Consider the following 22056-nt stretch of genomic DNA (forward strand, 5'->3'; position numbering starts at 1 on the left):
ATTTCATCAAAATTAAAAGCTTCCATGCACCAAAGGACACCATCAGGAAAGTGAAGACAAACTACACAATGAAAGAAAACATACATATCTGCGACTAAGAGTCGAGTGTCCAGAATATGTAAAGAACTCCTACAACTCAACTATAAAATGACAAACAACTCAATTAAAAAATAAGCAAAAAATCTGAACAGAAATTTCTCCCAAGAAGATACACAAATGGACAAGCACATGAAAAGATGAAACATCATGAGCCATTAGGGAAATGCAGGTCAAAACTGTAACAAAGTATCCTTCAACCCACCAAGCAGATGATCATCCACAAAATCAGAAAATATTGGGGCGCCTGGGTGGTTCAGTGGGTTAAGCCGCTGCCTTCGGCTCAGGTCATGATCTCAGGGTCCTGGGATCAACATCGGGCTCTCTGCTCAGCAGGGAGTCTGCTTCCTCCTCTCTCTCTGCCTGCCTCTCTGCCTGCTTGTGATCTCTCCTCTGTCAAATAAATAAATAAAATCTTTAAAAAAAAAAAAAAAGATCTCGGGTCCTGGGATCGAGCTCCACATCAGGCTCTCTGCTTGGCGGGGAGCCTGCTTCCCCCTTTCTCTCTGCCTATCTCTCTGCCTACTTGTGATTTCTGTCTGTCAAATAGATAAATAAAATCTTTTTTTTAAAAAAATCAGCAAACAGTGTTGGTAAGGATGTGGAGAAATCAGAACCTTTAACCTTTGCTGGGAGGAATGTCAAATGGTAAAGCTGTGATAGAAAACAGATGGGTAGCTCCTCAAAAAGTTAACATAAAATTACCATATGATCCAGCAACTGTAATCCTAGGTATAGACTCTGGAAAAATGAAATCAGGTCGGGAAGAAATTTGCACTTGAACAAAAATGTAACAGCCTCACCGCCAAAGGTTGAAACAACTCCAGTGTCTATCAGCAGATGAAAGCACAACACACTGCGGCATATCCATACACAACGGAATATTACTCAGCCATCAAAAGAAATTAAGTCCCAATACATACAAAGACATGAATGAACAACAAAGACAGTCTGGATGATTCCATTTATATGAAATGTCCGGAACAGGCAAAGTCCTAAGAACAGAAAGCAGATTAGTGGGGGCAAGGGGCGTGGGGCATGATCATTCAGTGTGTAAGGGTGTTCCCTGGGGTCATGAAATGTTTGAAACTTAAAAGATACGGGGGTTGCACAGGACTGCAAATGTACTAAATGCCAGTGAACTGTATACTTTAAAACAACTATTATGTGACTTTCACTTCAATTTTTATTTTTTATTTATTTTTAAAGATTTTATTTATTTATTTGTCAGGCAGGGAGAGAGAGCAGAAGCAGGGGGAGCAGCAGGCAGAGGGAAAAGCAGACTCTCCACAGAGCAAGGAGCCCAATGATGCAGGAATCAAATCCCAGGACCCGGAGATCATGACCTGAGCCGAAGGCAGATGCTTAACCAACTGACTACCCAGACATCCCTCACTTACAGTTCTGGAAGAAAAGTCAGTGTCACCAAAGGAAAAAAGAAGGAGCACTCCAGATCAGAGCTTCTCAACCTGGGCACCAGTCACATTTAGGGTCAGATCATTCTTTGTGGTGGGAGCTGTCCTGTGTGTTACAGGATATTTACAGCATCCTTGGTCCCCTCAATCATGACCACCAAAAATGTCAGCAGACATCTCCAACCAAGTGTGCTCAATGGGACAAAATCCACGGCAACCCCCCCCAACCCCAGTTGAGAACCAATGCTGTGGACTGAAGGAGGCTAAAGACATAGGACAATTAAATGTCATGTGATCCTAGGTGGCTGGGGGGGGGGGGGGGGGGAGGGACAACAGAAATGTAAAACCAAACAAAGCAAGATAAATCCCCAAACTGAATTTTTTAGACTTTCCACACTTCCTTTCCCAGGCACCTGACCCCAGGACTGGAAAAAGAGTACAACAGTGTAGCCTTTAGGGAATCGGCCTGACAAAGAGCCGTATGAACAGTCTTACCTTTGAATTCATAAATCTCACGCATAAGCCCAGGTACAGAGCAAGAGTTTACCCACACACGTCCACTGAAATATTACACTGGGAAAGGACAGGTACAAACATCGGGGCACCTGGGTGGCTCAGCAGGCTAAGCATCTGACTCTTGCTTTGGCTGGGGTCATAATCTCAGGGTTGTAAGATCAAGCCCCGCATGGGGCTCCGCAATCAGCGTGGGGCCTGCTGGAGAGTCTCTCCCTCTCCCTCTGCTCCTCCTCACCGCTCACTCTCTCTAAAATAAATAAAATCTTAGGGGGGGAAATAAAAAAAGGCACACACCTGCGTGTGAAAACACACACCTGCTAGACCCTGACTGGGCTTAGGTTTCAGCCACATCCACAGATGGGATTTTCGACAGCCGTTAAAACTGCTGTTCATGCAAGTTTTCAATCACCTGGGAGAAGGTGTGTTATGGAATCTGTGCCTGTCGGCACCACGGCTCTGTAACCCAAGGAAGGAAACCATGGGAAGAGCCCCAGCAGAAGGTAAAAATGCTGTGTATCTGGATTTAGTGTTGATGAGCGTTTTCTTCCTTTACGCACTCTAATGTTTTGAATAATTTATATAATGTGTTCCTATTCTGGAAAAGTACTGTTTTCTTTTTTAGTTGGCATTTTCTTCCTGTAAGAAACCAGAAAATACAACTAATTTTTTAAATATAATGCTGAATATTAAAGTCTTTTGATGTCATCACAATCTCAAAATATACGTGTGAAGCAGCAGAGGAATAATGCTTTCTACTGCCTCCATATGTCTATTTGCATACATCTACTTGCTACCAATTTAAAGAAGTCTAGAGGGCCAGGCCAGCGAATGTGCAAAAGAAGTTCAACAAATCCTGGTATATTCTCCCCCAAATCCTCTCACTGCTTGAGTCAAAATGTAAACATAGAAATATTACAATCATGATGAAACAAGCTGAAACATAAAAGAAATGTCAGAAAGCCCTGGCCCCTTGTTTTTACATGGGAGACCCGTAGCTCCATCTCTCCAGCCCAGAAATGACTGGCTAAGACTGTACTTAAAACTAAAGCCCAGAAGTTAAAAGGAGCTGCTTCATCTTGCTGAAACGTTCTTGAACATAGCTGACGTTACTGCAAAGCTGAATGGGAATATGCTTCCCCTCTGCTCAGGGAATGGGCTCATCCCTGTAGAGCCCTGTAGGGCTGCCTGACACTGCCCCTCACTGAGCAGACGTGGCTCTGAAGGCAAGGCCAGCCATAGGCCTGGGTGCCCAGCAGCCTTGCAGTGAGGTGCACGTGCTAATGTGGGGTCTGATTAGCAAATCCCAAACCCTGGCTCCAGCCCCAGCTTTCTCTCCTCGTTTTTGGTTTTTTGGTTTTTGGTTTTGGATTTTTGGTTTTTTTAAAGATATTTACTTACTCATTTGAAACAGAGAGCACAAGCAGGGTGAGGGTCCGAGGGAGAAGCAGACTCCCCACTGATCCATCCCAGGACCCCTGGATCATGACCTGAGCTGAAGGCAGAAGCCTAATGACTGAGCCACCCAGGTGCCCCCCCCTCGCCTCTTTAAACTCCCAGCACAGTGGGAGAGCGCCAGCTCCCAAGATGAAATGGGAGAGCACAGGCCTTCCTGTCCAGTGAGCCCACTGCTAGACTCCCAGGGCAGTGATATATGCTAAGTCACAAATGGAAGCCATGGATGTCATGTTAAATTTTCTAGCAGCCACATTACAAAAGCACAAAGAAATAGGTGAAACTAATTTTAAGAATACATTTTATTTAATCCAATATGTCAATTAATCATTTCAACAGGGACTCAATAAAAAACTGATTAATAGGGACACCTGGGTGGCTCAGTTGGTTAAGCAGCTGCCTTCGGCTCAGGTCATGATCCCAGTGTCCTGGGATCGAGTCCCGCATCGGGCTCCTTGCTCGGCAGGGAGCCTGCTTCTCCTTCTGCCTCTGCCTGCCATTCTGTCTGCCTTGCTCGCTCTCTCCCCCTCTCTCTCTGATAAATAAATAAAATCTTAAAAAAAAAAAAAAAACTGATTAATAAAGATCTTTCACACTACGGTTTTCACACCCAGAGTGCGTGTCCTTCACATTCCCTGCACACCCGGTTCCCATTCACCCCGTTCCAGTGGACAGGGGGCCGCTGGGTTGGACAGGACAGCATAGCCCAGCCCAGCCCGAGGTCAAAGCCCTCCCATGGTGCATCTGTGTAACTCTATCAGCCTCCCAGATCCCTATCTCTTACCTCTCTTCCCTGCAATCTAACACCCAGCGCAGGCTTGGACTTCAGAAGACACTGAAGATACCCACAGCGCCAGCTCCAGGGAACTCCGCAGCCTTTTGTAATGCAAGTTAAAGACCTGGCATTGAAAACCCTCCCATCCCCTCCAGCAGATTCCTGCCATCTTACCCCCATCTTTTTCCCCAAGGACCTTCCCGCAGTCAGGGCGATGTCCTTCCTGGTCACACCGGGGCTGGACACACGCCCCAGCCCTTGCCCCCAGAGGCTGCCCTCTTGCCTCTGTAGGCGGTCCTGGCTCCCTGATCTAACCGACCTCTGGACGCTGGCTCTCTCCACCTCAGCCCACCGAGATCCCCAGGCGCGGTCCCAACCTCAGCTTCCTCCCGGCAGCCCCAGTACAGTTTTCCTTCTCTCAAGTGTTCTCTATTTGCAAATGAGCCACCTCCTGGGCAAAGCAAGAACCCAAAGGGCTGCAGAATATGCCACAGTGGCATGAAAATTATTCTCAGCTGAAGGCACAGGAGCTCCTGAAACCCCTTCCGGTTGAAAAGCAGAGCTCCCCAAAAAAACTCGAAAGAATTCAAATATCATAAATCCCCTCCCAGTCAAGCGGAGAAAGACAACTATCATATGATCTCCCTGATATGAGCAAGTGGAGATGGAACATAGGGGGTTAAGGGGGTAGGAGAAGAATCAATGAAACAAGATAGGCCTGGGAGGGAGACAAACCATAAGTGACTCTTAATCTCACAAAATAAACTGAGGGTTGCTGGGGGGAGGGGGGTTGGGAGAAAGGGGGTGGGGTTATGGACATTGGGGAGGGTATGTGCTATGGTGAGTGCTGTAAAGAGTGTAAACCTGGCGATTCACAGACCTGTACCCCTGGGGGAAAAATATATTATATGTTTATAAGAAATTAAAAAAAAAAATTAAAAAACAAAAATCCCCTCCCAAGAACAACCAGGGAAAACTAACTTACCGCCGAGACTAGAAGTCAGCACCACCCCCAGACAGACATGGTCACAAAACCATCCAACTCCCTTCTGTGCTAACGGCCCTCCATCTCTTCTAAAAGTCACCTGTTTGCCAGCTTTCCCTGGTAAGATCCCCCCAATCCTAAATCCTGTCTTTTCTTGCGTTCATCTATCTCTTGTGAGATTTGAGGCCCCTAAGTCTGAATCTAAAAAGGACAGAGGACAAGTTTTTCTTCCCCAACAGATGCAAAGGCAGAATTTTTTTAATTGAAAAAATGTTAGTAAAGCACGAAGGAAGTGTCTTAAAACAGAAACAAATTCACACATAACTGCCCCACCGTGTCACCATCTTGCCACCTTTCGTACTCCCTCTGGGGCCTCACACAAGCACAGGGATACACTCTTGTATTCTGCCAATTCCCATATATTCCATTTTTTCTCTTGTATCCAGCCAGGCTTAACTATTTCAGTGGGTTGCATATTTACTTGTGCTGATACAAGATAACTTACGAGGGCCTACCCTCTGCGAAGCCATTTAGACGTTTCCCATATTCTGCATTCAAAGTAACACTATTGGTGGGTAATATGCATAATTTTTTGCTTGTGTTAAACTCTCCTCAAGGATCTATTGCTGAGTGAATGCATGAAATTCCCTGAAATGGCAGAACTAAGCCTCTTCCTCGTTCTTGTTATCATCACACAAATTGCTTCTAGAAGGCTCCACGATCCACAAGGCTTCAGAAATGCACTTGTAATGATGGGGTATTAATCCGTTTTTGCCAACTTAAAAAAACGAGAGAAGGGGCCATTCACAGTGGGAAGACAATACGTTCAGGCAGCCTTGAAAGCAAAGAGGAAAGTAACAAAGAGGGGCCAGCACACTTACTGGGGATCTCCAGGCTGGGGTGGATGGCAGCCACGCTCCTGACCATGGGCGGGGAGTGTCGTCCATCCACCAGATCGGACTCGGCATCCTGCGCTTCTCCGTGAATCACTGCGATGCCCAGTCGCAGGCGCTCCGCGAAAGACTGCGCCCTGCAGGAAAGCACGAGACATGGTTCAGAGAGCACGCAGCCTCCGTTTTCTGACGTTCACAGGCAGAACATACGAGAACAGGCATCCAGTGCAGTTTCCAAGAGGATTCGTGAAAACAGAAAATGATCTTCAAGTCCTGGGATCGGGGACAAAACGTGGGTACCCCCAGTGATGAGCATGTCCCTCTGGCTGCAGGCACGGCAGTGGCTGGGTAGTGGCCGGCCCCGTGGGCGCTCAGTGGGCCAGATGCACCTGCGCTGGCTGACTGAGCTAAGCCGAATCTTCCCCCATTCTAACTGCTAATCCACCTCACCACCCACTGAATAGTGAGAACCAATCACAGGAGGCTCAAAGTCGGAAGCGTCAATTTTTAAGTTTTACTGAGCTATAAGTGAGACCCGATGAACTATATGTATTTAAACTGTACAGTCTCATCAGCTCTGATGTGCGCACACATCCATGCAAGCCATCAGCATGATGAAGACAATGAAAAGATCTACCGATGCCAGACACGTCCTTGTGCCCCTTAGTAACTGCTTCCAGCACCACGCCACCAATAATCTGCCCTCTGGCACAGACTCTGACCCCTTCTAGAACCTTGTAAGTGGAATCGGAGTCTGTCGTCGTTTCTTGTCTAACTTCGCTCACTAAGGATAACATTTTGGAGATTCAACCACATTATATGGCACAGCAACAGGCTATCCCTTCACACTGTAACAGTCCGTGGTTGGGGTCTACCAGACATTGTTCACTTATGCGATACATTTCTGAGTTATTCCCAGTTCTGAACTACGGCAAAACCACTTTGAACATTCACGTACAGATTTCTGCATGGATTCACGCTTTCCTCTCTCTTGGTTAAAGACCTAGGAGTAGCATGGCTAGATCATAGCGTAAGGCATATATTTAACTCTCCAAAAAAACACCAGACTATTCTGCAAAGTGGTTATACCATTTCACAACTCCCTGCACAGTGCACAAGGGTCCCAGGGCCTCCATGTTCTCACCGATACATGGTGTGGCCAATTTCAAATGCTTTCCATTCTGATGGTGCCTCGCTGTGCTTGCCATTGGGGTTTCCCTCATAGCAAACGATGCTGAACAACTTTCATGTGCTTATTTGCCCTTCAAATGTATACTTTGATAAAAGGTCTGCTTCTCTTTTGCCAATTTTTTTAGTTAGATTGTTAGTTCTCTTACTAACTTTTGGGAATTCTTTGTATCTTCTGCATGTAAGTTGTTTTGTTTTGTTTACATTTATTTATTTAAATTTTTAAGTAATGTCTCCACCCAACATGGGGCTTGAACTCATGACCTTGAGATCAAGAGTCGCATGCTCTTCCCACTTAGCCAGCCAGGTGCCCTGAATATAAATTCTTGATATCAGGTACATACTTTACACATACTTTCTCCCAATCTGTGCCTTCTTCTGTCATTCTCCTGTTATGTCTTCCGAAGAGTAGTTTTAATTTTGATGATGTTTAATAAATTTTTTCTCATGGGGCGCCTGCCTGGGTGGCTCAGTGGGTTAAAGCCTCTGCCTTCAGCTCAGGTCATGATCTCAGGGTCTGGGATTGAGCCCCACATCGGGCTCTCTGCTTGGCGGGGAGCCTGCTTCCCTTCCTCTCTTTCTCTGCCTGCCTCTCTGCCTACTTGTGATCTCTGTCTGTCAAATAAATAAATAAATAAAAAGTCTTAAAAAAAAAAAAAATGGGTGCCTGGGTGACTCAAGTTGGTTAGGCGACTGCCTTTAGCTCATGTCATGATCCTGGAGGCCTAGGATCGAGTCCCACATCCGGCTCCCTGCTCAGCAGGGAGTCTGCTTCTCCCACTGACCTCTCTCCTCTCATTTTCTCTCTCTCTCTCCCTCTCAAATAAAATCTTTTCTAAAAAATTAAAATATAAAACATTTTTGTCCAGGGGCGCCTAGGTGGCTCAGTGGTTAAGCCGCTGCCTTCAGCTCAGGTCATGATCCCAGGGTCCTGGGATCGAGCCCCGCGTCAGGCTCTCTGCTCCGCAGGGAGCCTGCTTCCCCCTCTCTCTCTGCCTGCCTCTCTGCCTACTTGTGATCTCTCGCTGTCAAATAAATAAATAAAATCTTAAAAAAAAAAAAAAAATTTTTGTCCAACCAAAGTCACAAAGATTTTTCTCCCACATTTTCCTTTATAAGTTTTACGTTCCACATTTAGTTACAGGATTTTTAGTTGATTTTTGCATATGATGTGAAATATGACTCAAAATCATCATTTTGTACATGAATCATTCGAATACCATTCGTGAAAAGGAAAATATGACTCAAAATCATTATTTTGTCCATCCAATCATTCCAACACCATTTGTGAAAAGGACTACCCCTTTCTCCACTATACTGCTTTTGCAGCTTTGTTGGAAGCCAGCATTCTAGATATGCACAGGTCTGTTTCTGGACTTGATTCTGTTCCATTATTCTGTTTTTCTCTCTTTACCCCAACACTGCCCAGTCACGGTCGCTTTAGCATTAAGTAAGTTTTGACTTGAGTGTCAGCTCTCCCAGATCTAACTCCCAGAAAGTTATTCTTTCTCAAAGTCTAACCAGCACTGACACATGCCTGAGTGGACGGACGGGCAAGTCAGTCTCAATCCTACTTGGCCAACACCCAAATCCCTAATCACGGGTGTGGAAAATACCCTAAGAAGTGACCAGCGCTGCCACTGTCTTCCAGGAAACAAAATGCAGCTGAATCATCGTGGATCACTTTCTTCAACCCCTCTCGTCTGTGAGAGATCATAAATGCCAGAGAAGAGCAGATGAGGTAGGTCGAGGTCTTCATACCAGCTGCTGTTAACAAATATAATAACACAGACTAAGGGTGCTTCGACATAGAAATGTATTACTCACAGTTCTGGAGGCTGGCAGCCCCAGATGAGGGCATGGCAGAGCCAGTGCCTGGCGAGGGCCTGCTTCCTGGTTTGCAGATGGCCCCCTGTCTCTCACGGTACCCTCATGCAGCAGAGAGCCATGACAAGCGTCTCACTCTCCCCACAAGACCACTAATCCCAGACATGAGGGCTCCACCTTCATGACCTAATCATCTCCCAAAGGCCTCACCTCCTAATCCCATCATAATGGGGGTTAGGATTTCAAGATGAATTTTGGGGGGACACACACACTCTGTCCACAACAGTAGCGAAAACACTGGACACTACACATAACCTCCCTGGGGGATCTTCTCAGGCCTCATCAAACCTGACACAAATGGCTAGATGCCAAATACTGGGGGCAACTGGGTGGCTCAGTCGAAGCCTCTGCCTTCGGCTTAGGTCATGATCTCGTGGTCCCAGGACCGACCCCCATGTCAGGTCCCTTGTTCAGTGGGGAGTCTGCTTCTCCCTCTTACTCTCCCTCTGTGCTCCCCGCCACCAAATAAACAAATAAAATCTTTTTAAAAAATGACAAACACTGTAGTACAGTTGACCCTTGAATAACATAGGTTTGAAATGCGTGGGTCCACTTATAGGTGGGTTTTTTTACATATATAAATACGACACAATACTATAAGTGTATTTTCTCTTATGATTTTCTTAATAACATTTTTTTTCTCTGCCTTACTTGCAGTAAGAATACAGTATACAGTACAATCAACAAAATAGACATTAATTGACTGTTTATGCTCTCAGTATTACTGATTAAGTTCTGGGGCAGTGAAAAGTGATGTGTGGATTTTTGAAGCATGGGGGGGGTGGTGCCCTAAAACCCGTGTTGCTCAAGAGTCAACCGTGCTAATAAAAGCCAAATAAACGGAGCCAAAGGCTACCATAGTGATACAATCTCATCAACAAACAGAATTAGATGTAAAGTAAGTATTATGGAAGTTATGAGAAGCTTATCCATAGGGGCGAGACCAAAGAAAATTCATCATATTCTTTGGGTATTTAGTGGGAAAAATGTATCAAAATGCCCTATGGCTACTTCTGTTACTGAAGCTACTTCTGTTTCCACTGAGATGGGGCAGCCTCCCAAGTCAGAAAACTCTACCACACTGACTGCCCTTCTCCAGCCAACCGCCACAGAAATCAGCTACACCACTCCTGACACAGCAAAGGTTAAGCAGGGGGTCTACCCTTCCTCCCCTGCCAGGCTATAATGATGAGCCCCGAACCCTCCAATGGGGTGGTTTAAGAGAAGGCCAAGTAGAGAGCTGGGACTTTCATCCCTACCGAGCCGTAATGATCCCCCACCCACCATGGTCAGTGCAGACTGAACCCTGGACTTGCAACCCCACTCAGCAGTAGAAGGTGCCTTTCCCTCTCCCCTCTGAGGTGGTATCAGGGGAGGCCTCGTGGAGTCAGGACTCTCACCAGCCCCGTGGTGACAAGGCCACTCCCCACTTGGTGTCAGCAGAGAATTCACAGGGAGTGGTACTCCCACATCCACCTACTTGTGGGTGTTCTGATCTGATCCTCACTACAAAACTACAGTAATCAAAACTGTGGTATTGACATTCAGACAGCAGAACAGATCTGAATCTAGAAATAAACACAAACATCAATGGCCAACTGACTTGGGATGAGAATACCAAAGCCATTCAAAGGGGCTAAGCACAGTCTTTTCAAAAAATGGTGTTGGATGGCCAGATAATCACGTGGGAAACAAAGAAGCTGGGACCCAACACCTCCCTCCATATATAAAAATGAACTCAACATGTATCAACCATCTAAGCATAACAGCTAAAACTAAACCACTGGGAGAAAACACAGGGGCAAAACTTAATAACCTTGGATTTAGCAATGGCCTCTTAAATATGATATCAGAAGCAAAAGCAGTAACATAGCTAACCCGGACTTCATAAAAATTAAAAACTTTTGTGTGTCGAGGGACACTGTTAAGACAGGTAAAAGAGGGAAACCTGGGTGGCTCAGATGGTTAAGCATCTGCCTTTGGGTGAGGTCATGATCCCAGGGTCCTACGATGGAGTCCCGCTGAGCAGGGAGCCTGCTTCTCCCTCTGCCTGCCGCTCCTCCTGCTTGTGCTCTCTCACACTCTCTCTAACAAATAACTAAAATTAAACAACAACAACCACCACCACCACCACCATACAGGTAATGATCCCAGGGTTCTGGGATCAAGCCCCACATCGGGCTCTCTGCTCAGTGAGGAGCCTGCTTCCTCCTCTCTCTCTCTCTCTCTATCTGCCTCTCTGCCTACTTGAGGTCTCTGTCAAATAAAAAAAAAAGAAAAAAAAAAGATAACCTACAGAATGGGGTAAAATATTTGCAAATCCTCTATCCAATAAGGGCCTAGTACCCAGAATACATAAAGAACTCCTACAACTCAACCACAAAAAGGCAAACAACCCAGTTAAAAAAATGTGTGAAAGACTTGAACAGACATTTCTCCAAAGATATACCAATGGCTAATGAGCACACGAAAAGACGCTCAACATCCTTCATCGTTAGAGAAGCACAAATCAAAACCACAGTGAAGGACCACTGTACACCCACTAGGATGGCCATAATAACAACAATAATATTAATAAAAGCGAAAATACATGTTGGTAAGGATGTGGAGAGACTGGAACCCTTGTACATCCCTGAAGAGAATGTGAAATGGTACCCGGTTCAGCAGTCCCTCCAAAACGTAAGCATAGAATTACCATATACTGAGCACTTCCGACCCTTGGTACACATCCATGAGAAATGAAAACATACATCAACATAGCAACTTGTACATAAATGTTCACAACAGTATTCTTTGTAACAGTCAAAAGGTGGAGACAACCCAAATGTCCTTCAATACATGAACAGATAAACAGTATGGTCTATCCCAACTGTGGGGATTTTTCAGCTGTAAAATGGAATGACTGATTGATATACGCAACGGTGTGGATGAACCTGGAAAGCAGGAGGCTATGTGAAAGAAACCACACCCAAAAGGCCACATATAACATGGCTTCATTTATATGAAACGTCCAGGACAGGCAAATCCACAGAGACAGACAGCAGATTCATGGTTGGCAGGGGCTGGGGAGAGAGGGTCACGGGCAGTGTTTCTTAATGGGTATGGAGTGTTCCTCTGGAGTGATAAAACAGCTCTGAAACCTAAGAGAGGCCGTGCCTGCAGAACATTGTGAAGGCACTAACTGCCAACAGACTGCAGGCTTTAAAATGATTAATTATACATTCTGTGATTTTCACCTTAATGGCAAGTAAAAACACGTATATCAGAGAAAAACAAATTACTACATTAAAACTGATCCAGCATGGGGCGCATGGGTGGCTCAGTGGGTTAAGCCTCTGCCTTCAGCTCAGGTCATGATCTCAGGGTTCTAGGATTGAGCCCTGCATGGGGCTCTCTGCTTAGCAGGGAGCCTGCTTCCACCTCTCTCTCTGCCTGCCTCTGCCTACTTATGATCTCTGTCTGTCAAATAAATAAATAAAATATTAAAAAAAAAAAATTGATCCAACACAATGCCCAGAGAAGCATCTGGAAGTTTTAGATTCTAAAACAAGTCATGGATTACAACTTCATCAAATAGACGATACAAAACTCCACAGACTGAGCTTCTTGAAGGACGTATGGTATGGGCACAGCCTCGGCTGCACTGGACACAGCAACTTCATGGTTTTATCTCAAATGCTGGCCTAATTTATTTAATCTCCTAAATGTCCTTCGTCATTTATAACAGAAAACTACGTATTATAATATCTTTTAAATCACTGGCTTACTGTCTGCAAGCTCTCCCTCATTCTTCAATATTAACAGTCCGTGGGGCCCAGGATAGTTGTTTCTATGTTTGCTTATGCTCTCCAGTGGTGCACAGGGATCCAGCTAGCAAAGGCATTCAATCGTGGGACATGATTTTCAGAGCATTTTTAGGGGTGCCTGGGTGGCTCAGTCCATTAAGTATCTGACTCTTGATTTCAGCTCAGGTCATGATCGCAGGATCATGAGATCAAGTCCCGGGTCAGGCTTTGTGCTGGGCGTGAACCCTGCTTACAAGTCTCTTTCTCTCTCCCCCACGACAACCTCTCCCTGTCTAAAAAAAAAAAAGAAGAAAAGGGGGAGTTTTTTTTAGGAAAAAGACTTTCTCCCTACATTTGCTTTTTTTTTTTTTTTTTTTTTTAAAGATTTTATTTATTTTTTTGACAGAGAGAAATCACAAGTAGTCGGAGAGGCAGGCAGAGAGAGAGAGAGACACGGAAGCAGGCTCCCTGCTGAGCAGAGAGCCCGATGCGGGACTCGATCCCAGGACCCTGAGATCACGACCTGAGCCGAAGGCAGCGGCTTAACCCACTGAGCCACCCAGGCGCCCCCTACATTTGCTTTTGCTCTCTCCCTTCCCAACAAAGTGGCTTCTCCAGAAAACTTGAGTAAATGAAATCCTATCAATCCCTAACCCCTTTAAATATTCTTACTGATTCATTGGTCACTCCAGGTTATCTGTAACTCTCAGAACTGCCCTATTTGTATGCCTCAGGGTGTTTTTGTTCTGTAAAATGTCACTTTTTAACAAATACCAGTAAGTGGCCTCTCGGCTGGCTATAATTCTGTTAATAAATTACTGAGTTCTTGTAATAAAAAGCAAAAAACAACTACACAGTATATTCACTGGTACTGTAAACACCATAGGTTTTAAACACCCTGGAGCTGAAGGTCCACCAGTGACCGCCAATCTGGAAATGAGAGAAGCACTTGGTCAGGCTTCCCGACACCTGGGTGTCTTTGAGCACAGATTAGGATTGAGGAAAAAAAAAAAAAAAAGGAGGAAAATTAATCATCATTTTAAAAATGGAGTCAGCAGATGATCTTTTAAACTATTAGCCCATAGAATAAAAACAAGAGATACCACTGGGAACCACTAAGGTAGAATCCAGAGCATCTGGGATCCAATCGGGGATGTGATTCTCCACACAGACCCGAGGGGTAGCCTTGAGCTCCCACCTACCTCTTGGCCGAGGCTGGAGATTTGGCCACAATCACCGCATTCCTGTAATCCGGGATCTGTGACAGACAAGAGGTCAGGGATTACTCCCATGTCTCCATGAGGCTATTCATACCAACATCCGTCAGTCAATAAAAAGGAACATTCCAGGGATGCCTGGGTGGCTCAGTTGGTTGGGCAGCTGCCTTTGGCTCGGGTCATGATCCCAGTGTCCTGGGATCGAGTCCTACATCAGGCTCCTTGCTCCGCAGGGAGCCTGCTTCTCCCTCTGACTCTGCCTTCCACTCTGTCTACCTGTGCTCGCTCTCGCTCGCTCACTCTGACAGATAAATAAATAAAATCTTTAAAAAAAAAAAAAAAAAAGGAACATTCCAGGACTCAAAAATGTCATCTGGCCACTTGAAAGTTTTCCAAAAAGAGAAAAAAGTTCAAAGTAAATTTCCCCTTCAGAAAACGAAGAAACCCCTACCTAGGAAAAAGTATTATCAGGGTATGAGCCACAGAGACTGAAGACAAAAAGAGTAGGGCTCGTTGTCAATTAGCTCGTATCTGTATCAGCAAATGCTGATGATGAGGGTATAAAGACATTTTTATCAAGTCAACAGAAGGTGCTCTCGTGAACCCGTAGCATGGGATTTCCCAGTGCCAGGATGGTACCCATCCAATGTGAATCCAAGGTAACCGTCCAATTCCAAATCAGTGCCATCCATACAAAGGAGTACTGGGTCTCAGTCACGGCATACTAAAGAAACCAATTTGTTAAGGGATAATTGCAAAGGTGGGATTTTATACAGGTATGAAGAACCCTTAAGAAAACAACTAAAATGTCAGTCTACTTTGGAGTCTTTTCCTGTTCAACATGTGAAGTGATCTGTGCTAGTAATGATCATAACAGAAGATATACCCATTAGCAACTTCTAAGAGTTGAGAAGACAGAACTCTTTTTAAAGCTGTTCCAGTCCGGTGTTCCTGACTTCATCCTGGCCATATTTTCCAATTATATTCTTAAAATTTGAACACGTCACTAAATTATAGGATTTCCTTCAAAATACCCTGGCCACTTTTTTTCTCACAATTAGGCTAGATCAATGATTTTCCACGTAACCATTAATAGCATTCAGCACCTCATACAATGCCTTGCACATGGGAAGTACTAAATAATACTTAGTGAATGAACAAAAAACTGATTCATCTAAGCAGTGGATACATCGAATGGACATATACATCTAATACAGGAGCCTCCAGCATAGCCACATGGATTGGATGTCTTTATGGGAGAACCTAATACATCCAGGGCTATCAGGGAATAAAGTAGCAAAACCTAATACATCCAAGGCTATCAGGGAATAAAGTAGCAAAACATATTTTCATTTAGGCACTTTTCCTATTTTTGCTGGAAGTCTTTCTAAACTGTTTTACAGACTTGTCTCACCAAATATCACCAAACAGCACCAAACTCAGTCAAGAGAAGTAACAACGAAGGAACAGTTAATAAATCAAATAAAAGGAGGCTTTAAAAGAAAGGACTCTTTGGGGTGCCTGGGTGGTGTTGCTGGGTGAGTGTTCGACTCTTGGTTTCAGCTCAGGTTGTGAGATCGAGTTCCGCATTGTCTCTGCACTGAGCACAGAGTCTGCTTGAGTTTCTCTCTCCTTCTCCCTCTGCCCCTCCCACCATGCTCTGTCTCTAAAAATAAATAAATAAATCTTAAAAAAAGAAAGAAAGAAAGAAAGAGGGGCGCTTGGGTGGCTCAGTGGGTTAAGCCTCTGCGTGCAGCTCAGGTCATGATCCCAGCGTCCTGGGATTGAGCCCCGCATCGGGCTCTCTGCTCAGCGGGGAGCTGGCTTCCCTCTCTCTCTCTCTGCCTGCCTCTCTGCCTACTTGTGCTCTCTCTCTCTGTCAAATAAATAAAATCTTTAAAAAAATAAAAATGTTCAACATCTAACAGCTCCCAAAGGAAAGATAAGAAAACAGAAGGGATGAGACACTCAAATTATAGGGGGGAAAAAAACCGCCCAGAGAATGAAAGGGCCCCAGTGAGTAACTCCTGAGATGAATGAAAACAAGACCTAACCTAGACACATCATGCTGCAATTTCAAAACCACGGCAGAAAAATGAAACATGACTTTAGATGGGGGGAAATTCCTGTCTGCGCCCCCCCCCCCGAAAACACACACGAGATGTTCCATCATACTAGAAATTGAGAAAGGAAAAAATTCAAATACCATAGTACTGTTTCGGTCTTTCAATTTGCAAAATGAAGAGCACAGGGAAACAGACAGTATCCTGTATACTGTGAGCGAGAGTAGACACTCTTACAGCCCCTTCCGAGAACTACAATTCGCGCTTTTGTTAAAATACTAGATTTTCAGGGGTGCCTGGGTAGCTCAGTGGGTTAAGTCTCTGCCTTCAGCTCATGATCCCAGGGTCCTGGGATCGAGCCCCGCATCGGGGGGGGGGGGTCTCTGCTCAGCGGGGAGCCTGCTTCCCTCTCTCTCTGCCTGCCTCTCTGCCTACTTGTGATCTCCGTTAAATAAATAAATAAATAAATAATTTTTAAAAAAATACTAGATTTTCAGAAAATTGCCATTTTGCAAAATCTTTTAAAGTATTTTAATACTTTTTAAACACATACTTTTCAATCAAGCAATTCCACCTCCTAATATTTTTTCAGAAAAACACTCGCATAAGTAATCAGAGTGGTAAGTACAAGAATTTTCAATGCATTTCTGCTTAAGATAATTTCTTTTAAGTAATCTCTACACCTAACATAGGGTTCGAACTCACAACCCGAGATCAAGAGTTACATGCTCTACCCAATGAGCCAGGCAGGTGCTCCTTATGATAAATTTTTAAAATACAGTATTTCACTTAAAAGAGCGAAAAATTATGGGGCGCCTATGTGGTTCAGGTGGTTAAGGTCACGATCCTGGGGTCCTGGAATCGAGCCCCGTGTCGGGCTCCCTGCTCAGTGGGGAGCCTGCTTCTCCTTCTGGCTCTCCCCACACTTGTGTTCTCTCTCTCTCAAATAAACAAATTTTTAAAAGAGAGTGAAAGATTAAAACAACCTAATATCCAGTCAAGAGGAAAATGGTTCAGGGGCTCCTAGGTGGCTCAGTGGGTTAAGCCTCTGCCTTCGGCTCAGGTCATGATCTCAGGGTCCTGGGATCAAGCCCCGCTTAGGGCTCTCTGCTCAGCAGGGAGCCTGCTTCCCCCTCTCTTTCTGGCTACCTCTCTGCCTACTTGTGATCTCTCTCTGTCAAATAAATAAATAAAATCTTCAAAAAAAAATGAGGAAAATGGTTGAAAAAATTGTAGCTCATTTAAACACACAGCTATATAAACTTAAATTAATTAAACTTAAAGAAGATGATTTGGCTCTCCATTCACACTAGCCACAGGTGACGAGTGGCTACCATACTGGACAGCTGCTAGAACATTTTCATGATCACAGAAAGTTCTACTGGACATCACTGATCTAAACGGAGGACCAGTATGCAGCAATTAGAAACAAAGCAAGAAACCTACATATCTTCGCATGGAAAGACCTCCACATACCAGCACAGCAAAGAAAAGAAGCTGCAGAAAAGCAAACACTACAGCAACTGTCTTTTCAAAAAAAAAAAAACAACACCCACAAATCAGGAGCATCTGGCTGTCTCAGTGGGTAGAGCACTCGACTCCTGATCTCCGGGTCGTAACTTCGAGCCCCAGACTGGGGACAGAGCTTACTTTAAAAAAAAAAAAAAAAAAAAAAAAAAACCACAAAAAACCAACATCAACATCTATAACCATATAGACAAGGAGGCAAATACAAAGAGAAAGGTCTGAGAAGACACAGGACACAAAGCAAGCTGGAAACAAGGTTTACCCCTGCAGAGGGGCCCAGGACCAGGCTGGGGGTTCAGGGAAGCCAGGGCTTTACCACTATTGTCAGAATTATTACAGACACACATGTGTGTCCCTATACTGCCACTGTCAATGGGAAGTTTCATTTTTCACTTGTTTACCGTCGCAGAGGGGAAAACACACCACATATCGTGGAAGCCCAGCTTCCTAACTCTAGTAATCATCCCCTGCAGGGCCACCATGGAACCAAAAAGTATCAAACTGCTTTACACACCATGTTCTCTTGCTGTACACCCCTACTCTTGTCCCCGCTTTCTCAGTCCCCGCCGTCTCTCGTTTCCATGCGGCCAGTGGCTTGATACATAGAAACTTAGAAGAATGCAGAGGGGAAAAAAAAAAAAAAGCAACTCAAGAATCAGAAACAAGATAACTCGGGACGCCTGGGTGGCTCAGTCGGTTGAGCCGCTGCCTTCAGCTCGGATCACGATACCAGGGTCCTGGGATCGAGTCCCACGTCGGGCTCCTTGCTCAGCAGGGAGCCTGCTTCTCTCTCTACCTCTGCCTGCCATTCTGCCTCCTTGTATGCTCCCTTTCTCTCTCTGACAAATAAACAAAATCTTTAAAAAAAAAAAAAAGGGAAACAAACAAGATAACTCTAGGAGCTCCTATTTTAAAAAATGAATGGCATGGGATCTCTACATACACCATAGAAATATAATTGTAGCCCCCTCTTCATCATTTCCTTTATTATTTTTTAAAGATTTTATTTATTTATTTGACAGAAAGAGCACAAGTAGGCAGAGCGGCAGACAGAGGGAGAGGGAGAAGGCTCTCCACTGAGCAGAGAGCCCAATGTGGGGCTCGATCCCAAGACCCCGGGATCATGACCTGACCTGAAGGCAACCGCCCAACCGACTGAGCCACCCAGGCGCCCCTCATCATTTCCTTTAAAAATCCTGGTGCAGGGGCGCCTGGGTGGCTCAGTGGGTTCAACATCTGCTTTCAGCTCAGTTCGTGATCTCCAGGTCCTGGGACTGAGCCCCTCTACACCTTCCCCATCCTGTCCCTGCCCCCTGACTTATGTGCTCTCTCTCTTCCTCTCAAATAAATAAATAAATCTTTAAAAAAAAAAAAATCCTGGTGCAGACCAGCGATTTCTAGGATTGTCACTGTGATACGTAGTCATTTTTTAAAAACACTGCCCTGTACTTAATCAATGCCCAGATACGCACACTACCGTGCAACTGAGGTCAGGAGAAACTGCCAACCTCCCAGGAGAGAGCAGCAAAGCCACCAGGCCGTGAGCATCCAATTATCTAGACTTTCCTTCCAGCTGTGCCAGAAAGCACAGAAATGCCACAGACAACTCAAGAGAAACAGAGTGTGAGCTGTCAAATCGGAAGATGTGAGCGTCACTCTTGCAGAACAAGATCACTAAGTGACACGAAGGCGCTGTGTTATACTATAACCCGTAGTGTCTTCTCTCCTGACGATGTGAATAACACCAACCTCCACTGGCAGCATCTTCCATTCAGGACAGTAGGCCCTACTAAAGCAAGTACATGGCAGAAGGCAAAGCAAATGAAAGTCCTTTAGAACAGTGAGCTCCCATATAATAGTTCAGTTCTGATAGCCTGTTCTAATTTATAATTATGAATAAAGGACAAAGAATCTTAAAACTACAACATCTGCCGTTATCACTGCCAACTTGCCATCAAAAACAAAGAACCATTTTCCTTGCTTGCTGAACCACAATTGAGGTATGAGGGAGAGTTCGACCCTGAGAGTTCAATCCTTTCCAACAGGGAAGCCTCAAATGGGACTTTTCGAGTGGAAGGCAGCCTTGCACAGAGGTAGAAGCCTACAGAAAGGGGCCACGGCTGGGGCTGCTGGAGCCCAGTCTCTGGACCAGCGCCAGGGGAGCCATAGCCCAGACTCAGCCAGCCAACAGGTGCCTCCCATTTGTCAACACACAAGGCCCTTGCCTGGTACCGTGACCGGACGCGTCCTAGAAACTCACAAGATGCAATCATTAGTCTATAAAAGTCTACGCCAACTGCTCCATTTTCCAAAACTGGATAGTTCTCTGGACCATGCTCTCCCACATACCCAAGTCTCATCCTCTGGTGCTTCTTTCTGGCCAGATCCCATTTTCCTGCCCCAACAACACACTTACTGTTGTTCTCCGATCCTTTCTCTATTGGGAATCCTACTCAGTTAAATTCCACTCTATATTGTTTTCCGAACTTTTTATAGCTTGTATGTTTCTCATGTATAACTTTAAAAAGAGAAAAAACAGACTACGGCTCTTTCAAAAATACTTCAATTCTTTTTTACCACTCAGGGCCAAGGTTAACTATTGGAGGACAGATATGCAGACCCATGGAATGGAACTGACGGACCAGAAATAAATACAAACATCTATGGCCATTTTTTTTTTTAAACAAGGCCATTCAATGTTGAAATAGTCTTTTCAACAAGAACCACTAGATATCTAGAACCACTAGGTATTACAGGCTAAAGAACGAAGAAGACCCCTGCCTCACACCATATACAAAAATTAACTCCCGATGGGTCAACCTAAATATGAGCAAAAACTGTAAGACTCTCAGAAGAAAACACAGAGGTCAATCTTAACGACTTTGGATTTGATGGTGTTTTCTTAGAGCAAAAGCATGAGTAACAAAAGGAAAAAAAAAACAGGTAAGCTGGACTTCCTCGAAGTTAAAACCTTTAGGGCATCAAAGGACAGTATCTATCAAGAAAGTAAAAAGACCAACTACAGAACGGTGGGAAATATTTGTAAATCATGTATCTGGTAAGACTAGTGTCCGGTATATATAAAGAACTCCTACAACTCAATAAAAAAGACAAACAGACCAATGAAAAAATGGGCAAAGGATCTGAACATCTACCTGCGGCTCTTGATCTCACAGTCGTGAGTTCGAGCCCCACGATGGTTATAGAGATTACTTAAATAAAAAATTTTTTAAAAACACACAAAGAAGACATACAAATGGTCGATAAATACATGAAAAGATGCTCAACATCATTAGTCTTTAGGGGAATACAAAGCAAAACCACAAGGGGATACCACTTGAAAACCACCAGAATGGCTATAATAAAAAAATAAATGTCAGTAAGGATATGAAGAAGTTGAAAATCTTATACACTCCTGATTGGAATGTAAATGCTACAGCCACCCTGAAAAACAGTTTGGCAGTTTCTTAAAATATTAAATGCAGAATTACCATGTAATCAAGTAATTCTAATCATAGTATATGTCTAAGAAATGAAAGATACATCCACAATAAGAGCATAAGTCCATTTAGAAACCTGTATATGAATGTGCAAAGTGCACTGTTCATAACACGACCCAAATGTTCATCAGTACATGAGTGGATAAGCAGTGGTACATACATATACTGGAATATTATTCAGCTGTCAAAAAGAATGTGGTCCTGACTCCTGTCACCATGTTGATAAGCCTCAAAGGCATTAAGCTAAGTAAATGAAACCGAACACAAAGGCTGAATATTGCATGATCCCCTGTATGGGAAATGTCCAACACAGGCAAATCCAGAGCCAGAAAGCACATGAGTGGCTGCCAGGGAAATGGAGGGGAGGCAGGAATGGGGAGTGATTACTTAACAAGTACAGGGTGTTCTCCTGGAGTGACAAAGCGTTGGAACTAGACGGGGGGAGCTGCACGTATTAAATATCACTGAACTGTTTGTCTTAAACTGTTTAACTGTATGTTACATGGGTTTTACCCCCACAGGAAAAAAAAATTGACTATGTCTGCTCATCAAGACTCCCTAAGGCAAACTACAGGCTGCAAACGGAGAGATCCATGAGACCAATACTAACAAATGGCTAGAATCCAGACTAAAAACCAGGATGCCTGCAGCTCAGAAAAGAAGCACACACACAAAACCAGTGAGGAACAAACAGAAGTGCATTCGGGGCCTTTTCCCAGAACAGGAAATATGCGGAGATGCTCAACTTCTTACATCA

General features: G+C 44.5%; 1 protein-coding gene across 2 annotated transcripts in view; it reads right to left on the reverse strand.

Moving 5' to 3' along the window:
- The window catches only part of PRPSAP2 (phosphoribosyl pyrophosphate synthetase associated protein 2), a 49281-nt gene that overhangs the window by 10507 nt on the left and 16718 nt on the right, over window positions 1-22056 (reverse strand). For both annotated transcript variants that reach the window (XM_059378667.1, XM_059378666.1), the window contains 2 exons: window positions 14195-14250; window positions 6121-6269 (listed from right to left, as the gene is read on the reverse strand). In XM_059378667.1, the coding sequence (XP_059234650.1) occupies window positions 6121-6269; window positions 14195-14250 (205 nt within the window). The remainder of the gene's footprint in view (window positions 1-6120; window positions 6270-14194; window positions 14251-22056) is intronic.

Source organism: Mustela nigripes, chromosome 16, assembly GCF_022355385.1.
Source record: "Mustela nigripes isolate SB6536 chromosome 16, MUSNIG.SB6536, whole genome shotgun sequence".
Classification (NCBI taxonomy): domain Eukaryota; kingdom Metazoa; phylum Chordata; class Mammalia; order Carnivora; family Mustelidae; genus Mustela; species Mustela nigripes.